This window comes from Coenobita brevimanus, chromosome 40, assembly GCF_032717465.1.
Source record: "Coenobita brevimanus isolate Jiangsu-jjx chromosome 40, ASM3271746v2, whole genome shotgun sequence".
NCBI classification, from domain to species: domain Eukaryota; kingdom Metazoa; phylum Arthropoda; class Malacostraca; order Decapoda; family Coenobitidae; genus Coenobita; species Coenobita brevimanus.
Window position 1 is genome coordinate 56,580,894 of NC_136993.1, and position 21,909 is coordinate 56,602,802.

General features: G+C 40.7%; 1 protein-coding gene across 1 annotated transcript in view; it reads right to left on the reverse strand.

The window, feature by feature from the left end:
• Positions 1 to 19,606, reverse strand: part of LOC145397126 (ionotropic receptor 21a-like) — a 78,016-nt gene extending 58,410 nt beyond the window's left edge. Inside the window, exons 1-2 of the mRNA XM_080270325.1 lie at positions 19,445 to 19,606; positions 17,511 to 17,531 (exon numbers count right to left, since the gene is read on the reverse strand). Coding sequence (XP_080126451.1) covers positions 17,511 to 17,531; positions 19,445 to 19,606 — 183 coding nt within the window. The remainder of the gene's footprint in view (positions 1 to 17,510; positions 17,532 to 19,444) is intronic.
• Between the last annotated feature and the right edge of the window lie 2,303 nt (positions 19,607 to 21,909).

Below are 21,909 nucleotides of genomic sequence, written 5' to 3' on the forward strand. Positions count from 1 at the left end.
TCTCTCCGGAGGGAGGGAATGGAGAATAAGAGAGAGAGGAGGGGGGGAATGAAGAATAAGAGAGAGAGGAGGGAGGGAATGGAGAATAAGAGAGAGAGGAGGAACGAAGTTTATGCCTTATGTCCTGACTCAAGGGGACGCTCCTTTGCCATTCCCGTTTTTATTCTCTCTCTCTCTCTCTCTCTCTCTCTCTCTCGAGTGTCGCTCTCTCTCTCTCTCTCTCTCTCTCTCTCTCTCTCTCTCTCTCTCTCTCTTTCGTGTATGTGTGTGTGTGTGTGCAGATCCCGTTTATCTCTCTCTCTCTCTCTCTCTCTCTCTCTCTCGTGTGTGTGTGTGTGTGTGTGTGTGTGTGTGTGTGTGTGTGTGTAGATCCCCTATCGCCTAGTGCGGGGTTGGTGGCGCCACGGGAGGCAAATTAGTATGCACTCCATGGTGTCCGCGCTCGCGCGCGTATTCTGAGAGTATATGGGGCAATACATGGGTGGTATCGCGAGTTGCCACCTGCCCCTATTTCCCATACAAATTTGAACCACCTATTCCTCATGGCGCGGTTTTGGTACGCCTTTGAAAATCGCGCTCATTTCAGGCCTGTCGCTTTTGCCTCTGATAAGTCCCAAATGAGGCCTATCGCTCTCAATAGGCTAACTTCTGCATTTTTGGACTGAATGTGCCAGATACGTCACTAACTCAATGTGTAGGAATGCGCCAATATCCTGCGCCCCAATAAAGAACATTCACTACACTGAACTAAAGAAATTAGGGATCATTCCCACAATCCGTTTGGCCGTCCATTCGCTTGTTCGAACACTACTCCGCTCCTTTTGATTGAAATGCGTGCAACTCTGATATAGTGGTGTACTTGGCTCTCCTCATCCTCCCACCATCCCCTTACTTTTCCCCCCGTCCCCAACCCCCCCCCCACCAGCTTAGCAAAAATGGTCGTCCACCTCCACATTGAATAGTAGAAGTCGCCCAACCACCCTCTTGATCTGTGTGCTGGTAACAGAACCTATCCACCAGTTGAACAAAAATGGCCCTCCACCTCTCTACTGAATGGTCTAAGTCGCCTGGCCGACCTCTCAAGCCATGTGCTGGTAACAGACCCTAACTCACCAGCTGAGCAAAAATGACCATCCATCTCCTCACTGAACAGTTGAAGTTGCCTGGCTGGACTCACGAGTCATGTGTTGGCAATAGAACCTAGTTCACCAGCTGAGCAAAAATGACCCTCTGCCTCCCTACCGAATGGTCAGAGTCACCTGGTCAGCTGGTAGAGACTGAGCCAGCACTGCCAGACATGTCTCCCTCCCCATTCCCCTTCCCTCCCTCATCCCGACTAGTGTGCTGCCTGTCTGGCCCATGCTCTTCTACTCTTGCAGTGTCTGTTGCCCTGAATGCATCTCAGCACCACACCTCCTACCATCTTACCTTACTGCATTACTTTCCTGCATCTGTGATGTCTGGTGTTCCATTTTTTTACCAATAGTATTGTTTTTAAGGATACTAACATTACCTGTGGTGTTTCTGTGTCAGTCTCTGTTGACTGGGCAAGGTATATGGGATTTTGGGTTTGGGTAATGGAATGCATCTCTGGGTTTTCTTCAGTACCATATGGGGCAAATTGCTTCAATATCTGGCAACTCACTGTCCGAACATTCCCATTGGTACACAGCGCTGCTGGATATTGGGGTATTCCTGTACTGTATTTACCAAACTCTAAGAGAAGAACTGACTAAGTTTCAAAAGTTATCCCACATCCTTGACTTTATATTGATTTGATGGTTAGGAAAAGGAGAGAGAATTAGGGCGAGGAGCAGTCAATGCCTTCCGCTCACTTATAAAATCACTGAGAGAGAGAGAGAGAGAGAGAGAGATGCACAGGGCCAACAAGCTGAGAAATTATTGGCTTTTGTGCTCATTTACTTGTATTTTTAGCCATATTTTTAAAACATGTAGACGATATGTTCTGTATAACTGTATTTTATATATCTGGATGCTATTAACACGATGTTCACATGAGAGATCTATTAGTAGAGCAAGACAGTGTATACAATGGTTGTGGTAGGCACTGCGCCATCTTGTATAAATTGAAACTAGTGACCTACAACTAGTTAATGCAAGTGACACATACACAAAGCTGAGAGCAAATATGAGGCTACATGTGGGAAAGTGTACCTATCAGGTGGAGCCAGGATTCCAAGGAGGTGAATGGTGAATGAGTGTTTGTATGGTCCATTTCAGTGGGCTTGTTGACTAATCCTCCCATTATTGTATTCTCTTTTTCCTGGCATTTTGTATTCTACCTCTCCCCACCTGCAAGTAGAAAGAAAACAATAGAGTGATGGTGATGATGGTGAATTTCCCATTCCAGTATTCGCCTAACCCACAATTCGGAAGGGGTGTATGTGATCGTTGGCATTCATTTATTAGTGAGTCTGTGATTCTATTATCTCTTGAACCAATAACCAGATCATCTTCGAAATTTGCACAGGTGTTGGGTATGTGAAACTAAGGAAGCGGTTCGACTTTGGTGAAAATCCACCAGGGTTGAAGGTGGGAGTGGAGGGCCCCACATTTGGAGCAAATTTTTGAAAGTGCCATAGGAGGCAAATGGTGAGAGATAGACTTATGGTTACTCAATCACAAATAGTAAGTCATATATGAGGATTCTGTTGGCACGATTGCATTTGACCAGTGAACCTGAAAGGTCAAAATCAGGGTCACACATTTTTTGAGTCTGTGCATCAATTAACTCTTGAACCAAAGAACAGATTATCTTCAATCTTTGCACAGGTGTTGGATGTAAGGAACTGAGGAAGCGTTTTGATTTCGGTGAAAATCCACCAAGGTTAAGGGTAGGAGTGGGTAGCCCCAAATTTGGGGCGCAGGCATTGTATTGTGACCTCAGGTCACTTTGCTCTACTTCATCGCTCATTTCACTTGACCATGCATGATTGCCTTTCAGTAAGGGAGTGTCGAAATTGTTTACCTTCCACCTGATAAAGAAGAGGGTATTGTTATCACTGGTATCCGTACATAGAGTTGGGTAGCTGGGCGGCTGGCTGGGTGTAGAAATGTAATTTTTGGAGCAAATCTCACAAAGTATTACCTATACAGTCGTGATATTTCACACAGTTGTGTGTCTTATAGTGAACTAGTGCCTTTTGATAGGTAGAATGCCGTGTCTTAAGTAGTTTTTTTTTTTTTTTAATAATGGAAATGTAAAAAAGTAAAGATTTCGTTTCTGGAGCAAAGGTCAGAAAGTATTAACTATAGAGTCATGACATTTTCACATAGTTATGTGTCTTCCAGTGAACTGTACCTTTTGATATGTAAAGTGCTGTTTTTAAGTAGTTTTTTTTTTTTTTTTAATAAGGAAAACTTAAAAAAAAAGAGAAAATTTTCTGAGAGATATGAATGAGCCACAAGTAATCTTTGGGGACAAGTTATGTTTACCATGGATAAACTACTGAAATGTTTTCATGACTCGATGGTATACAGAGGAGAGAGAGGGGGATGAGGGCTATTATTATTTTGATTAGGTGTGCAGGGAGGTGGGGGGGTATGTGCTTGGTGAGCTGGAGTGTTACAACAGCGTAGCATTGGTGATGATGATGATGATGATGGTGGTGGTGGTGGTAGTGGAAGTGATGATAGTGGTAGTAATCATGGTGGTGTTTGTGGTGGTGATGGTGATTGTGGTGGTAGTGATGATGATGGTGGTGGTGGTGTTTTTTTACTTCCTATCACACTTCCCTATTCCATATCACTGATTTTATCAAGCTTTAATATCTCTGTGTTACACAGAAAGGCAAGGGGTGAAGGCCATTATGCACTTCGTTAGGTGTGCAAGGAGGTTGGAGGTATGCGTTTTGTCAGATGGAGGGCTGCTACTCTGTAACATTGCCTATGTTTTTGAAGTTTGATACAAGTAGTATTGCAAATTCAGCTCTCTCCTCTTGTTTCATAGTTATTACCATGGCCTGTACAGCACATGTTTTTGAGATGTATCTAACCTCGTTCCCCAAAACATGTGTCGTACATAAAGTGTATCCTTTCACTAAATAATGTATTTCATGAGTTACAAAGAGTTTCTGTGAAATCCAATTTGATAAGTTTCTCTAGCCTGTTGGTCTTGTATAATATCTTGACAAGTGAAGATATCCCTGTCATTGTCATTATCATCTTCGTCTGTGTAAGAGTCCCCAGCAAGACGAAGGCCTCTGCCATAATTTTGAGCTCTGTCATAATTGTTGTTAGCAGGTTGGACTGAATAGCTGCAACCATGCCCATTTCATCTCGCCATCTTCTTGTTCATTTGCATTTTCCTCTCACGTTACTTTGGCTGTTCATTCCTCTACAAAAAACGTGACCTGCTCTTCGTCACTTTTATTTTCTAAGTTTTTTAAGTGTGATTAAATCATCTGTTTTCGTCTGTTCCCTTAAACTCTTAACCCCTTCTTTACCGAAAATGTGTTTTGATGTACCCCCGTACATCAACTGTAAACACCCGTGAGACACCGGAACCGCTACTGTGGTACGCTGCTACACCATGTAATGAATGGCAGCTTATGGGCCTCAGGGTAGCCCGGTAAGGCTGTTTCTGAGGACCTCGTGTTAGCAACAGCTCTGTGTTTTGACAACAAAGACTGCGACGAAGTTCTGACAAATTCTGACATCATAAGATACATCATGACTGAGTTGCGGTGACACCAATGGCTTGCTTACTCATCTGTGATGTACCGTAACCTTTTTTAGACCAATCATTTTTTATTTATAATTTCTACTACAGATATCGTACTATATTTTCTGCTGACATACGGCAAAATTTACGCCTCTTTGCCTGCCTGAGAGAGTCAGTTACCACGCACTTGACCACGAGAGAGGGTGTACAGGATGATTTTTCTCTCATGGCGTCTCTGGCGGATTCCGATAGTGACAAGTTTATTCCTCATGAGGATACTTATTTAGATGTATCAGATGATGATGCAGCAGTGTCTGATGTGTCAGTAGATGACTGTGATCCTGAAAATGAAAGCGAGGTTGATGTGAGTGAGGAGGAGGAAATTAGTCGCGAGCTTAGTGATGCTGCACTTTCGACAACAAGTGGGTCAAGGTCGCCATCACCATCACGTGTGTCCACACACTTCATGCTTAGCTTACAAGGTAAATAAATAAGCCATCCATCTGTGCAGGACATTTTTTTCAAGCCAGTTTGTACAGTAGTTACCTGGGTAACAGCACTTCAGCATAAGATATGTAAACTTATATACCGTAATGATTTATTTTTTAATCTTTTTTTATTACCAACATCATGCTGTGTTTATGTGATCATCAGTATACAAACAAATCAGAAAGAGTGAATAGTTTCGACATGGCAAAAAATATATGCTACCCCTCACACTATGGGATGGGGAGCTATCAGGTCAGTATGGGGGGTAAACGTAGTGTTTACATTGGGGGGAGGGGTCGGTAAAGAAGAGGTTAACAGTGGGGCATCACTTTCATAATGCTTGGGAGCAAGGGATCATACCATAGGGCATCACTTTTGTGATTCTGTGTTATTTTGAATTCACCCGGGCTTTCAAGTGGTGGCTTGTATCATCTATCAGTACTGCCAATGTCCAACATTAGTCAGCACTCCTAATCTCATCTGTATTCCCATCCATTGTTGACAATTTAGCCATTTCTCTCCATTCTTGACTCCCCTCCCTGCCTCCCCTCCATTACCCTCTTCTCTTGCCTGTCCGGCCACGCTGCGCTAAGTAAATCTTCCCCGGAATATTCCACTGATTTCATCCATTGAAACAAGCCCTATGCCCTATTCTTATACAAAATAGTATATACAAAAAAGAAATAAGGTGAGTGATAGTGCCATACACCTGGATTTGGCAAATTATTACCTGACAACACCTCACGTGCACTCATTTGTTAATTTTCCCTGTTTATTTCCCCTTGAAATATGCCATATAATCTATTCTCTTAACCCCTTAACCGCGGGGCGTCACTTTCGTGACGCTTGGGAGCAAGGGATCATATCGCGGGGCGTCACTTTTGTGATTCTGTGTTATTTTGAATTCACCCAGGCTTCCAAGTGGGGGCTTGTATCATCTATCAGTACTGCCAATGTCCAACACTAGCCAGCACTCCTAATCTCATCTGTACTCCCATCCATTGTTGACAATTTAGCCATTTCTCCCCGTTCTTGACTCCACTCCCTACCCCCCCTCCATTACCCTATCCTCTTGCCTGCCCGGCCGTGCTACGCTAAGTAAATCTTCCCTGGAATTTTTCACTGATTTCATCCATTGAAATAAGCCCTATGTCCTATTCTTATACCAAATAATATATACAAGAAAGAAATAAGGTAAGTGAGAGTGCCATACACCTGGATTTGGCTAATTATCACCTGACAACACCTCACGTGCACTCGTTCGGTAATTTTCGCTGTTTTTTTCCCCTTGAAATATGCCGTATAATCTATTTTCGTAATAAATATACATGTAAGGAGAGAAGGGAGAAGCCTAAGTGATATTTACATTCACCTGGAACTACTTAATTTATAATGTATTGTCTAGATTTCCTGCCAATCATATCAGTGCTAGACAAAGCTGTTTCAAGATTAACATTGGTAGCTCTGAATATATATCTCCTAAGTAGGCCTCTAATCTATTTTCGTAATAAATATACATGTAAGGAGGGAAGGGAGAAGCCTAAGTGATATTTACATTCACCTGGAACTACCAAATTTATAATGTATTGTCTAGATTTCCTGCCAATCATATCAGTGCTAGACTTAGCTGTTTCAAGAAGTAATATTGGTAACTCTGAATAACCCCTAACCAGGCCTCCACGCTGGCCCTCCATTATCAGTTCACTCTCTTCTTCTGAAGTGGAGGTACGTCTGTTTCTTCTTGCTGACTTCAGGGACTTTTCACCCCCATGCAAAGGGCCCTGTGACTTTTACCCCCTACTAAACCTCGTGTGGAAAGAGGTAAAGGGCTGACAATTGATAAAAGAGTGACTACGATCTTTCTATTGAGTAAAACAGTGCAAGTGGAATTGTAAATAATGTGTAAATAATGTGTAAGCAGCAAGTGAAAGTAATGAATGTAAATATATGTGAACAATGGAAAATAGTTTTATAAGTTATTTCAAGTGACAGTGCACAACACAGTGTAAATAAAATAGAAATGTAAAAAACGTAAATAAAATAGAGAAAGTAAATAGAAATGTAAATGAGTAGTATTATAAGAATACGAGTACATACCCTAGGAGTAATGAAAGTGAAAGTTTCACTCTAGCATGTCTGAATGCTACGAGTTATGAGAGTGAAGATGAAAGTGACATTCACTCTCAATGCCAGTATACAGGACGAGAAAGTGAATGCTACGTATTTTACTGAAAGAAATTGAATCCCTACAGTGACAATAAACTAATACTACTGAAGGAAACTAATGGATAAAGACTGTAGATATATATGTGTTATATAGTAATAGAAATATAAAGTGTGAGGGGTTTTATGAATAATAAATGACAGAGTACCAAGAGCGAACTAGTGACAGTGCGACGATCAGACGCGCTCGTAATTTCCATTGCTTTCACAGTATTTTTTTTTTTGAGTATGGATCCCAAACTACTTGAAAATTGTAGAATAGTGTTTATAGTGTTTGTATCTGGCTGTGGTAATCATATTACGGGTTGTCGGGAAGTGTAAAGTGGAGACTTCGTTACCCTACTTCAGAGGTCTCCACAAGTCCTACGGTAACCGACGAAGGATCAACAATCATTCCAGGAGAAAGCTGAAGGTATGTGCCATAAGCATATTTAATTTTATTATTCTAGGACTAATAACTGATTTTTGGCAAATATTTTTTGAGAGTCTGTCGGAGCCCAAATAACCACGCGGCACAAGCAAGTCATTGGTAAACAAGCCCGCGGTGTAGGGGTTAATAGAAATATATATAAGAAAGGAAGGGAGAAGCCTAAGTGATATTTACATTCACTTGGAACTACCTAATTTATTATGTATTGTCTAGATTTCCTGCCAATCATTTCATAGTGTATATATTAGCAGCTGTCACCATGCTGACACTGGCAGCCTTTCATTGCCCCTAGGCCACCACAGCATTCAGTTTACTGTCGTCTTTCAAGGTGAAACCAAGTCGGATTCGCACCTGTCCAATTCCGCTGCTTTTTAGCTCCATGCAAAGGGCCCTGTGACCTCTACCCCTACTGAACCTCGTGTGGAAAGGGGTAAAGGGCTAAGTGACTGCTGTGGAACGTGAACTGGCTAATTTATCAATGAAAATGATGGACAGTGACTACGATCATCCTGGTGACTAAAACAGTGCAAGTGGAAAAAATAATGTGTAAATAATGTGTAAACAGCAAGTGAAAGCAATGAATGTAAATATAAGTGAACAGTGGAAAATAGTTTTATAAGTTACTGCAAGTGACAGTGCATAACACAGTGTAAATAAAAAATAAATGTAAGTAATGTAAATAAAATAATGTAAATAGAAATGTAAATGAGTAGTAATATAAGAATACGAGTATATATACTAGGAGTAATGAAAGTGAAAGTTTCACTCTAGCATGTATGAATACTATGAGTTATGAAAGTGAAAGTGACAGATTCGCTGTCAATGCTAGTATACAGGACGAGAAAATGAATGCTACGTATTTTACTGAAAGAGAAATTGAATGCCTACAGTGACAATAAACTACTATTACTGAAGGAAACTTATGGATAAAGACTGCAGGTATATATAAGTGTTATATAATAATAGAAATATAAAGTGTGAGTGTTTTTATGAACAATAAATGATAGATTACCAGCGGCGAACAAGCACAAGTGGGAAGCTGTTACGCGCTCGTAATTTTCATTGCTTCTAAGGTGCTTTTTGGGGGGAGTATGGATTCCAAACTATTTGAAATCATAGAATAGTGTTTCTAGTGATAATATCAGGCTGTGGTAATCATATTACGGGGTGTCGGGAAGTGCAAAGTGGAGACTTCATTACCCAAATTCAGAAGTCTCCACAAATCTTATGGTACTCGACAAAGGCTCAACAAACATCCCAGGAGAAAGCTAAAGGTATGTGCAATATGATATTTAATTATAATATTCTTGCACTAATAACTGATTTTTTGCTAATATTTTTACAAAGTCTGTTGGAGCGCGAATATCGCCATGGGACACACAAGAAGCACCAAAACAACCCCGCGGTTTAGGGGTTAATCAAGAAGTTTTCTTTTCAGTTTCAACATGCCTTACTTATCTTTTTTCTTTCCTTTCCTCTATAAATACTTCATATTATACTTATAGATTTCAGATTTCCAGCCTGTAAGTTATAGTGGGGAGAAAGCACTGATGGCAACCTCTCACCCCGCCATTTTTCAGACAGGCCATTTCCTCTATGATACTTCATTTTTATTTTTTAAAATAACAGAACGGAGGAAGGAAAAACAAATGAATTAAAAAAATAATGTGCTTAGTACGGTTTAAGAAAACCCTCTATCCCATTCTTGTTCTTGTTTTTCATTGTTATAACATCTATTAGATCCGACTTTTATCTGGGTTGGTTTGCATCAAGTTTCAAGAGCCTCAGAGGGCCCAATACCTGCACAGGACCCCAACCAAATGGGCAGACTCACGTGGCCATGTGGAATGTGAGAGGTGTGAATGAGGAGAGCAAGAGGGTGGAAGTGGTGAATGTGTTCAAGAGTGCAAGATATGCTGTGATGGCATTGTGTGAAACGAAGATGAAAGGGTGCAAAGTGGAGGAGTGGGACGGTGTGAAATATGTAAGATCGGGAATGAATGGGCAAGGAAGATGCAAGGAAGGAGTTGCTTTGTTGATGAATGAGGTGTGGCAGAGTGGAATGAGAGACTACAAATGTGTTAGCTCGAGATGTATGTATGTCAAGTTCAAGTTTGAGAAGGTGAAAGTGGCAGTAATTGTTGTATATGCACCATGTGAGAACAGGAGTGAGAGAGCGAAACACAGGTTTTGGGATGAGCTGGGTGAAGTAGTGGGAGAAATGCCCAGGAGCTATAAAGTGATTGTGATGGGGGATATGATTGGAAGAGTAGGCACTGGTCCTAAGGATGACATAATGAGTTGCAATAGAGTACCAGGAGAAAATGATAATGGGAAGGGACTAAAGGATATGTGTCGGGAGAGGAGGTTGTGCATTTGTAACTCGTACTTCAAACACAGAGATGCACACAAATATACATGGTATAGAGGGAATGGGGATCGTGTTGAAAGAAGCCTGATTCATTACGTGCTCGTAGAGAGGTCGATGATGGGAATGGTTGCTGATACGAGGGCTGTGAGAGGACGATGTGAAGGTCTGTCAGATAATATGATTGTGGTATGCAAGATCAAACTGAAAGGAGTGAGGTGGATCAGGAGAGAGAGAAGCAGTCAGGGAGAACGACTGAAAGTTGAGAAGCTGAGGATCAAAGAAATTGCAGATGAATACAGGACCAAAGCAGAGGACGAGTTAGAATTACTGAATTGGAATGAAATGGATCTGGACAGACTGTGGAATGTATATAGGGATTGCTTAGTTAGGAATGCTAAAGCGGTATGTGGTGTGGCAAGAGTAACAACAAAGAAGAAAGGTACAGCATGGTGGGATGAGGAGGTAAAGAGAGCGGTGGAGGAAAAGAGGAAGAAGTGGCTAAAGTGGTTACAGGATAGGGGTTCAGTTGAAATAAGAAATGAATATGTTGAGAGCAAGAAGCACGTAAAGAGACTAGTGAAGAGGAAAAAGAAAGAGGTAAATGAGGATCTAGGAAGAAAAATGAATACGAACTACTCTGAAATAGAAAGTTATTCTGGAAAGAGGTGCGGAAATGTAGAAGTGAAAGTGGTAAGAAATGGGATGGTGTGCAGGATCCAGGTGGTAGATTATTAACCCATGGAGATGTAGTAAGGACCAGATGGAAAGAATGCTTTGAAAGCCTGATGAATGGGGATAGAGAGAGCAGAGCAGCTGTAAACATGATTGGTTTTGGGGGTGTGCAGAGAAGGAATGCAGTGCCAGGAGACGTGACACTCGCACAGGTGAAGAGTGCTGTGAAGCGGCTGAAAAATGGGAAAGCAGCTGGGGTTGATGAGTTGTACTCAGAGATGCTTAAATGTAGTGGAGAGAATGGAATTAAATGCTTGTTGGAGATATGTAAGAAGGCATGGATGAATGAAACTGCCTGCAGAGTGGAAAAAGGCTGTGATCGTACCCCTGTACAAAAATAAAGGTGAATGAAGTGAGTGCAAGAATTATCGTGGCATGAGCTTACTGAGTGTCGTAGGGAAGGTATATGGAAGAATTATTATAGAGAAAGTAAGAGAGATATCACAAGTCCTAGTGAGTGATGAACAGGGTGGCTTTAAGAGTGGCAGAGGATGTGTGGACCAAATATTTGCAGTGAGACAGATAGTGGAGAAGGCTTGTGAGAAGGATCATAAAGTGTTTATGGCATTCATGGATCTGGAAAAAAGCATATGACAAAGTGGACAGAGAAGGATTGTGGAAAGTTTTGCGCATGTACGGTGTAGAGGGTAAGCTCTTAGGTGCCGTCAAGAGTTTTTATGATGGTAGTGAAGCATGTGTCAGGGTTAATGGGCATCTAAGTGAATGGTTCACAATCATTGTGGGCGTGCGACAAGGTTGTGTGATGTCCCCATGGTTGTTCAATGTATATATGGATGGGGTGATTAGAGAAGTGAAAACAAGAGTAATGGAGAGATGGATGGCATTGGTAATGAATGGTGGTGGATGGAATACCTCAAATTTGTTGTATGCTGATGATGCAGTACTGCTTGCAAGTAGTGCTAGTGCAGAGTTTTGCTGATGTCTGTAAGCGTCGTTCCTTGAGAGTAAATGTAGAAAAGAGTAAAGTGATGGTTATTGAGAGAGAAGGTGACTCCCAGTGCAATGTAACAGTGAATGGAGAGAGACTGGAATTGGTGAGAGAGTTCAAATACCTGGGTACAGTGATAGAAAAGAGAGGAAAATGTGCAAAAGAAGTTGAAAGTAGAATGACACAAGGAAGAAAAGTAGCTGGTCCAATGAAGGCCTTGATAAGAAACAGAGGCTTGAGTGTTACAGCAGCGCGAGGCTTAAATGAAGGAGTGTTAGTGCCAACTTAAACATATGGATGTGAGACTATGGTATGGCATGAAAATGAAAAGTCAAGAGTAAGAGCAGTGGAGATGGGATTGCTGAGGAATGTATGTGGAGTACAGAGGGTGGATAGGATAATGTGATTCGTGAAAGATGCGGAGTGAGGAAGTCGGTGGACACCAGAAGTGAAGAGAGTGTACTAAGATGATATGGTCATGTGGAGAGAATGTATAACAATAGAGTGGTGAAGAAGGTATATCTGAGCGAATTCGCAGGCGGGAGGAGGTGAGGTAGGCCAAGGAGAAGGTGGAGAGATATGGTGGATAAATGTGTGAGGAAGAGAGGTTTGGAAGTCGGTGAGGTTAGGTAACTGACAGGAGATCGAGCTGGCTGGATGAATTTTGTGAGGAGATGTGCATGATCAGGGATTTTTGGCACCCCTTTTTAACATGGCAGCGTCTGGATTGACTCTGTCGGATACGATATGTGACGCTACAGAACGTGGTAAATGTTTTTGGTGTAGCCGACAGAGCCAGGATTCCGGGGGCTTGAATGATGAGTAAATGGAAGCGTGGCCCATTGGATTGGGCAATATTGGGCTGTCTGGACATTGCTACTCCTCACCCTGCCCTTGGGTGGGAAAGGAGGTCCGGGTGATGATGATGATGATGATGATGATGATGATTCAAGAATAATTTGATATGTTAGGTTCCTTCCTTATTTGAACAATGTAATGTCAACAACAGTAATCTTCAAATGATTACCTACTGTAGTTTCAGATTCTCTGATGTACTGGTCATTACCTCCGCCAACGAAAGTTGGAAGAGGTTATGTATTCACCCCTGTTTATCTGTTTGTCCACAAGATACCTAAAAAAAAAGTTGATAAATGACAATGCAATTTTATGGTTATGTCAGTCATATGCTAAGGAAGAGTTTAATAAATTTTGGTGGTGATCTGACTTCGAGACCCTATTCAGGATTGTTGTTCATGATATGTCAAAAGGTTACTGATAGATTTCAGCGAATTTTTTCTGGGGGGTATGTGAGTCACTGGCCATGGAAGAGTTTATTAAATTTTGGTGGTGATCTGAGTTTTCCAGTCTAAGCGTTGGCAGAGGTATATGATCTCTTAATGGTCTGCTATGTTCTAAATCTGTATCATTACGAATGCATATTTTGTCATCTGACTGACATATGATTTAGATGACAATCTCTTTGTTGTGTTAATACAATATTAGTAACTTATGTAACCTCTATTTTTTGGTGAAGCGAGATCATGTCGGTATAAAATCGAATTCTTGCCCTGCAATGATCATAATAAAATGATTAATGTTTCCCATTACAGTTAATGGTAATTTCAGAGTACTTGGTAACACTCTGCCAACCAGTCTTATAACACGAACACCTCCCGTTACCAGAACACTGTCATTTGATGGCAGCAAGAGTTAAATAGTGTATTTTCTTGTTCTGAAGGAATTAATAGGCTTTACAAATCTGGTGCCTCATCCAAGATAAATAAAATCGTGAACTCTACTAAGGAGAATGTAAACTGCTTTAACCCGTCACGTCCCGACCACTTTCGCACCTCCGACACCCCCAGTCCCGACCATTTTTGGATTTTTTTTTTTCTAAAACCTCCGCTTTTGGTGAGAAACATCGAAAATTCATAGAGAAAACGCTCACCTGAGGTTTAAAATACTCGATACAGGTAGGAGTACCTCCTTACCTTACAGGGTTTTCTATCAGGCTGGCTGCAAAGAAAACGAGTTCTATGGGAGGATAACTATTCCACACCACTCCTAAATGGTATTTATTTATTTATTTGGTACGAATTTACATGTAGTGTGAGAGTATATTGGTTTTCAAACAGTAATATAGGCATAGTAAGCATTGTTTCACTCACTAACTCATCACCATTCCTGACCTTCTTTTGCCACAATACCTGATCATCATTTCTGACTGTTTCTTCCTCTAATGCTATGTAAAGTTTGTCCTCCACATTGTCATTGATTGGGGAATCACTCTGGCCCTGAATGTCTTTATTGGCCAGGTCACTGGTAACAGGTGAATTGCCAAGACAATGGCATGCGGTGGGGGGGGAGGTTATGCGGTGTAAGGCACTGTCCCTGCTTGGCATCTTGTAGAGGAATAGAGGAAGGTGTCCCACGTATATGTACGAAAAATCACTCGCGAAAATTGAAAATTGTGCAAATTAGGGACCTTGCAATTGCAAAAAGTACCAGTACGTCGACGGGACTGGCAAATGCAAAATGTTGCAACATACTTATACGTCGACGGGACGTCTCAGGTTAAGAAATCTTTTAAGTATTTTTTAGTTTGAGCTAAAAATTATAATTAAGAGTTAGCAATAATAAACTACTTACCCATACTACTGTATAAGGGTTTTCATTAATTGTTTTCAATACTTACTCTGTGGCAAGATGCACTTTAAATATTTAAAACCACTAGTCGGGAATGAGACAGAAAAAAAAAAAAATCCTGCGGTCTACGAAAGGAAACCATTTGATACCTTCTTGATAATTTTATTTTTTGTCTTTGTCTGCTGCAAGGTATAGTTAATTTACTAATGATACTCTTAAATCCCTCGATCCAAGGCTAAATTAAGTCGTATGTTGTAAAGTGCAGCATGGATCTCGCAGTGAATGATCTTATTAGTAATATAAATAAAATTTCGCTGTACATGGTGTTCCAGAAATACTTTTCATATGTTACTGGGCGAATTCCTGGGAAAATTCTCTGACACAATGTATGTATAACAAAATGTCAGAATCCATATAGTTTCTTAGTTACCATTAACTCCTAGGCGACAGGCGTGGGTTTACCTATCAACGTCCCAGGACCAGGTTATTTTCAGGATAATCTATTTTCTCCAAAATATTTTTTTTCCATTAAAAATCAATCACAAATGACAAAAAACACATAAAAAGTGCGTACTTATTCTTTGTTGGCAATTTGGAGGTGGTGGTGTGGTGTGAGGGAGCCAGTGTGTGGCAGGTGGGCTGAGCATGTTCAAGGTTGCAGTGGTGTGTTGACGGTATTAGTGGAGTGTGTATTTGTTTCTCTCACTAATTTACAATGCCGTATGAACACAGTATTACAACTAAAATAGCAAAAAAACACAAGAAAGTAACTAATACATACTGGCTTATTTTATGTTTTCCATGATACATATTTTCTAACAAACTTATGTCTATTTATTTATTTTCTATTATTTACACACTATTTACACATTATTTCACTGGTTTCAGTAACTCTTGAGAGTATGATACCCTTCATACACTCTCCCCCACACCTCTCAGAGCCCCCTAGTAGCCCTCCGCACCATCTCACCCCACCCCACCCCTACAGACCCCTACCCCAACCCTGAACCAGTATCAGCTGGTTCCAAGGCCACACTCTCCCTACACCAGCTCCACCACCCTCCACCACAGCCCTCCTCACTGCTGGGCTGCCCTCCCCCCTCACCCACACCCCCGCCCCCTCCCCAGGCCAGCCAGCATTACCCTGTGCACCAGCCATGCCGGGACAATACTCTGAGTCCATATGGCGCACTACTAAGTTCAAAGATGCCCGTGAAAAATTAAAACGTCATATGACGGGAACCGTAAGCCTCTACCAACACGTCATAGGACGTGGACTGGCGCCTAATGTTAAAAGATGTAAGATGTAGTGGTAAGAAAAATGGAGGATAAACCCCATATATTTATTTGAGTACTGGTTAATAATTAAACCATGCCATTTCAATCTCCATGTCAAATCAAACCCTCTTACCGACCCTTATTTAGCCTTTCGCCTTATAAGAGAATTATCATGATTGAATAAACAGTCTGGCATGAGCCTGAATACAATAACGTGCTTGAAGTCCAGTGAAACATTAAGAACGGTCTGTAACCTTTTGACAACTAGACCTTTTTCTAGGCCGAATATAATCTAACGTTATCCACACTAAAACACTAAATTGTGTGAAAATCAGTGCAACAGTTATCTTAACATACATTTACTGACTCTACCTAATCTTACCTACCGTAAGTAAACAAAACCTAAGTAAGAGGATGAGTTGACCAGATATATTATCAATTGCAGATGAATTTAATGTTCACTAATATTTCCTTGTCTGTTGTGTTTACTGTACTATATCTTAACAATTTTATACAGCGGTTTTCTTTGAGATCGAACATTCATGCCATTGACTGCGATCCAACACAGCTTCGAACTGTGAATGAGAGGAGAAAATCTCGAGCAGTGTATCTGAATGAGAATGAAATAACTGAGCAACGCTGAAAATGCAAGGATGCAAAAACACTCAACATAAATTGTCTACAGACGAACTAAGTTGCTTTGGTGAGAGGTTTGCTTGTTTGGATAGAGGAATTAGGAGATGGGGACATACCGAGTTGACATGAGGTAAAGGGCTGTGGTTCACAGACCAGTCCCTTCCTTGCTTTGGTACAAGGTGGATGAATACATCAACCAGAAGTGGTCAAGCACAGCATAATGTGCACATGGAAGATTGTTCATGTAACGGATATGCAGACATGTTACTGATGCTGGGAGAAGCTGGTAGAAATGCAGGAATGGCTGTTCGTTTGTACAGAAAATATTTTCCGAACCACAGGGTGCCTTCACGTTTAACACTTCTTGCTGGGAGCATTGATTACATGAAACTGGTAGTTGTCAAGTTCGGGCCATTCCTGCTGACGGAGGACGCCCATTAAACAAGCGCATACATGAAGCAGAAGGCCAGATACTACAAATAACTTAGAACAATCTTGGGACAAGTATTAGTCAGATCGCTGAGGAACTGCAGTTGTCAGTGGGTACTGTCTGGAGGATCATACACCGCCATGACTTTTATCCTTACCATCATCAGAAAGTAGAAAAGCTCTGAGTAATATGGATTATCCTCCTCAGATGCATTTTTACCAGTGGCTGGTAAGGCAGCAAACAGAAAATCATCTCTTTCCATCTCTTGTGCTTTTCACTGATGATACTACATTTACATAACATTGCATTTTCAACATGCACAACATTCATACCTCGGTTATTGAGAATTCACTTACAGTGACTCATCGAGGCCATCTGGCATGGTTGTCTATGAACGTTTGGGCTGGCATTATTGATGAACACATCAGTGGCACATATCCTCTACATACACGAGGGGAAACATACAGAAATTTTCTTGAACACATTGCCAATACTGTTGGAAGATATACCAATCGAGATTCGGTGGCAGATGGTTCTCCAGCACTTTCTGCTCGGGTAACCAAGGAATACCTAGGTGTTTTGTTACCTGGCAGATGGATAGGACATGGCGATCCTGTGTCATACCCATCTCGGTCACCTGACCTGAATCCACTTGATTTCTACCTGTGGAATCACATAAAATGCAAGGTGTACATTTCAGAGTTCCAAAACCGCGGCAGCATTTGGAGCAGAATACAAGACAGCATGGCAAGTATTCGAGACATCCCTGGGGTCTTTGAATGTGCGTGGCAGTCACTTGTGTGACGAACTCAAGACTGTATTCAAGAAAAGAGTCGTAACTTGGAACAATTGGTGTAGATAATGATACCGTAATAATATATGTAATGATTAATGATTATGTGAATTGTTTCATAAACCTTGCAAGAAAAAGAGGTTGCTCATGTTCGCTGTGAGGAGTTGTGAGCAATTATAATTATTCCTACCAAACATTTGTTAGTTGAAGCTAAATAATAAAGGAATACTATAATCTAGTTACATTAATATATGAGAAATTCACAGACTACAACTAAATAACATGTGTATCCCACTATTTCATGTTAACTAGTGCTCAAATAATTCAATGAATTTTACCCTTCACTTTTCTTACCACTACATTTTACATCACCTAATGGTTTTAACAAAAAAAAAAAAAAAAATGGATTCAGACATTTTGTTATAGAGATATTATGTCTTAAAATTTTCCCTGGTATTCACTCTGAAAATTTTGAATTTTTTTTTTGGAATCTCGATGCAAGATTGGGTCTCTGTCGCTACTTTCGTATTAATAAGACGAATTTAAGCTGATAGTAATCTCTCGATCAGATATAATGAACTATAACGATGAACCATTTCGCTATAATTTAAACAATCGAGAGATATATTCAGAGAGAAATAAGACAATTTTGGGATGGGAGGTGTACCGCATTGCTATTACATAAGTAAATTTGATTTCCCACACGACTGAGCTGAGTTACAAGTATATATTTTCTCATCAGCAAGCTATGTAAATTGTAAAACCCAATACCTACTTAGTTCTTTGAATGAATCCCGCCAGACATGGTTGTTTTGCATATTAAATCAATACTGTTATATTCATTTTATGTACCTTTCCTTCTGTGTTGTCATTTACCCCTCAACCATATTTTTTCATTTACATTAATAACTTTACAGTACACTGATAACTATTCTTTCTTTTTCTTTTTATTAATGGTGTTATGAATGCCCCTGACTTTAGTTCTAATTTCACAGTTAATCTAGATATCTGTAGTATGATAACTTGTTTGAGAACTCTTTTTGAAAGAGTAGTTGTGTCTAATCACTTAGATTACTATCAATAGATAAATAATGAAGTAAACCTCATTCTGCGAAATAATAGACACGGCATAAGAGTAGGAACACATGCTTTTATCAAGTTTATTTGTTTTCGTAAATCTAAAAATGTATTCCATTTACCACACACTTCCAGAACCAGGCTGTCGACAAAATTGCCAAGTATGATATTTCATGCCATCTTTTCCAAGATGTGCGAAGTATGGATAAAGGTTTGCCAGTCTAATTTGTCTGTAGTAAAGATGATGGTACCGAGTCGACCAAACTGAGGGGAACTGCGGCACGGTGTTGAACATAGCTATCTCTTGATTCATGGTGCATAAAGGTGTCTGTATTACTCTTGCAGACGATGCAGATTTCACTGACATATCAAGCGTTTTACAGCCAGATAATTTTGAGCTTCCTACCATCTGAGGTCCAGATACTGATGAATCCAGTACCATATCAGAATCTTTAAACCCAGAGCTCTTTATCAACCCAGGTCCCTTGCAGTTAGATAATGCTGAGCTCCCTATCGTATCACGTCCTTCACAGCTAGATAATGGTAAGTTCACTACTATCTCAGTTCCAGATACTGGTGTATTTACTGCCATCTCAGGGCCTTTACCGCTCGATGTTGGAACTTCGTCTCGTGAAGCAGGTACCAAATTTCTCTTTATAAACCAGGGAGATTTGCGCGTTGCTTTATGTATAGGCCTCGTTCTGACAGATCCGTCCTCCTGCCACCGCCTGATCCAGCGGTACACCGTGGAGAGACTGGCGCCGGTCTGCTGGGAGATGGACCTAGCTGAGTCTCCCACCAGCCACAGCCACACGATCCTCGCTCTCTCAGTAACCACGGCGGGACTGTTGGTTATGCTTCGTTCCATTTTGTTCCTGCTTGAGTAAAGGATGGCACAGTCAGGACATACGTTCTCCTAATATTCCACCGTTCAATTTTTTTATAATTCTATTTTATTTCAATACAGTTCAGCTCATTTGATCCGGTAAAATCAGGTCACTTAGATAGTGTTGCAACTCTGAAGCTACTTACAAAAATGCAGCTCTTTCCATAATAGTTAAAGGTGAAAAGTTTAGAAAATTTATTGGGAGGAGGTGGAAGGAAGGAGGCTGTGACAAGGGTGGACAGGACAGGAATGAGTGCCGATGGAGGGCCAGGGTAAGGTTAAGTGAATAACCTCTGTATGGAATGAGGATGTATAGCGGGGTGAAAGTTAATCCCTCCAGTTGGATGACGACATTTCGCTTAGTTCTTACTACCAGCAGATTATACTAAACTTGGATATAACTTTTAGAACCCGCAGCGTTTAATGTAGTCATCTTTTTCTCCTTCGTTAAGTGAGGTCTCCCAAAGGATTTAAAAACAAAGTGTGGAGGTAACAGTAATAAAGCAGTTAAATAACGAGAGGTTAGAGCGTTTCCTGGAATGACCTAGATTCGACCTAGGGCTGGAAGAGGTTGATGATCTTCGTTAATGGAAACATTGCTGGTGTTCCTTAAGACCCAGCACATGTCATATAAAATAACACTGTAATCACCGTATCAGTCTTGAATGAGACAGACCTAGCATGTATTCAATAAAGGTAGTGGGTATTCGTACTTGCAAATGTGTGACACATTGGAGCATTGTCGGGCCTCACGGAATGCGCTGGAAAGCCTTTGCCCAGAGTGATATATATAAAGAACTAAAACAAGAACAATAACAAAACAGGTTAGTGAAAATTCCCTTCCCTTTGAAATGAATATGATGATACTTGCAAGTTCATCCAGTTTTGGGTGGAGGAAAAGTGAAATGAGGATGATTATACAGTATACCAGTGGAGGGGATGTCTTTAATAATTTAACTCTGAAAAGTGTCTGTTAGCTTAAGAAACACGTCAGCAGTTACTTGGAATACAATATTGTATTTAATTTTTACCCTCTCAGTGAAAAAGATAAAGGGATGTTTTAAAATTAATACTTTATGATGGCAACTACGGGCAGAGACAAGAGTCTAGACATTTCATTTCTTTCACATCGTCAGCTATCACCACTTGATCGGTAACAACTTCCTGCCATTGTTTTTTAAATAACAGAACAGAGGGAGGAAAAACAAATGATTCAAAAAAATAATCCATACAACAGATTACTGGCACCTTCCATTCATGAAATTTCTTTAACAGTTGGACTTGAACTGCCGTAGGTTGAAGTTTGGAGGGAAAAAACTCTGAGGAAGCGAGTTCCAAAGAGATACAGTTTGGGGAATAAAGGAATTCTGACAGGAAGAAGTTCTGCAATATGGCTGAGTGACGTTCCAGTCATGAGCGCTGCCAGATGCCCGTGTAGCACGAGGGAAGGCATGGAGAGGTGGCACAATGGATGCGACTTCATCTCAGCATTTGCCATAAAAATACCTGTAAAATATTGCAAGGGAGGCAACATTCCTTCTTACTAGTAGGGGAGGTAGATTATTTATAATAGCAGGTATATGAATAATTCCAGCAGCTTTGTTCTGAATTTGTCTAGTTGTTTTTATGCAACCTCGCCACATCCACTCCACAAAGGTGAGCAATATTCAAGCTAAGAGCACACGACTCTTATTCAGGATATATATATATATATATATATATATATATATATATATATATATATATATATATATATATATATATGGAGCCTCTTTGGTACCGTACAGTGGTAGAGTGTGCGTTTCGTACACGGGTGGGCCAAGGTTCGCGCCCTGCCAGGGTAATAAACTTTGGGAGTGTTCATCCGGCCATGTATGGCATTGGCGGACACAAGGAGTGCTGTGGTTGAACCAGTGTCGCTTACTGTAAAGTATGCTTGCACCCAGTCGGCTTGCGCGGGCTGATTACACTTGGGTCACGGACTACGCACACATCCAAAGTCACTCCAACACTACAGTTACACTTACAAGCACTTCTCACCCTACATACAATCTCTACCAGACAGCCTAAGCCACTTGGTACAGATACATTGGCTGTATCGTCCCGACTTCGGTCGGGATAGGCCGGTCCTGCAGTGGATACTAAAACGGATGATGATGATGATGATGATATATATATATATATATATATATATATATATATATATATATATATATATATATATATATATATATATATATATATATATATATGGTATTAACGGGAATGTTTTTATGTTTCTTTTT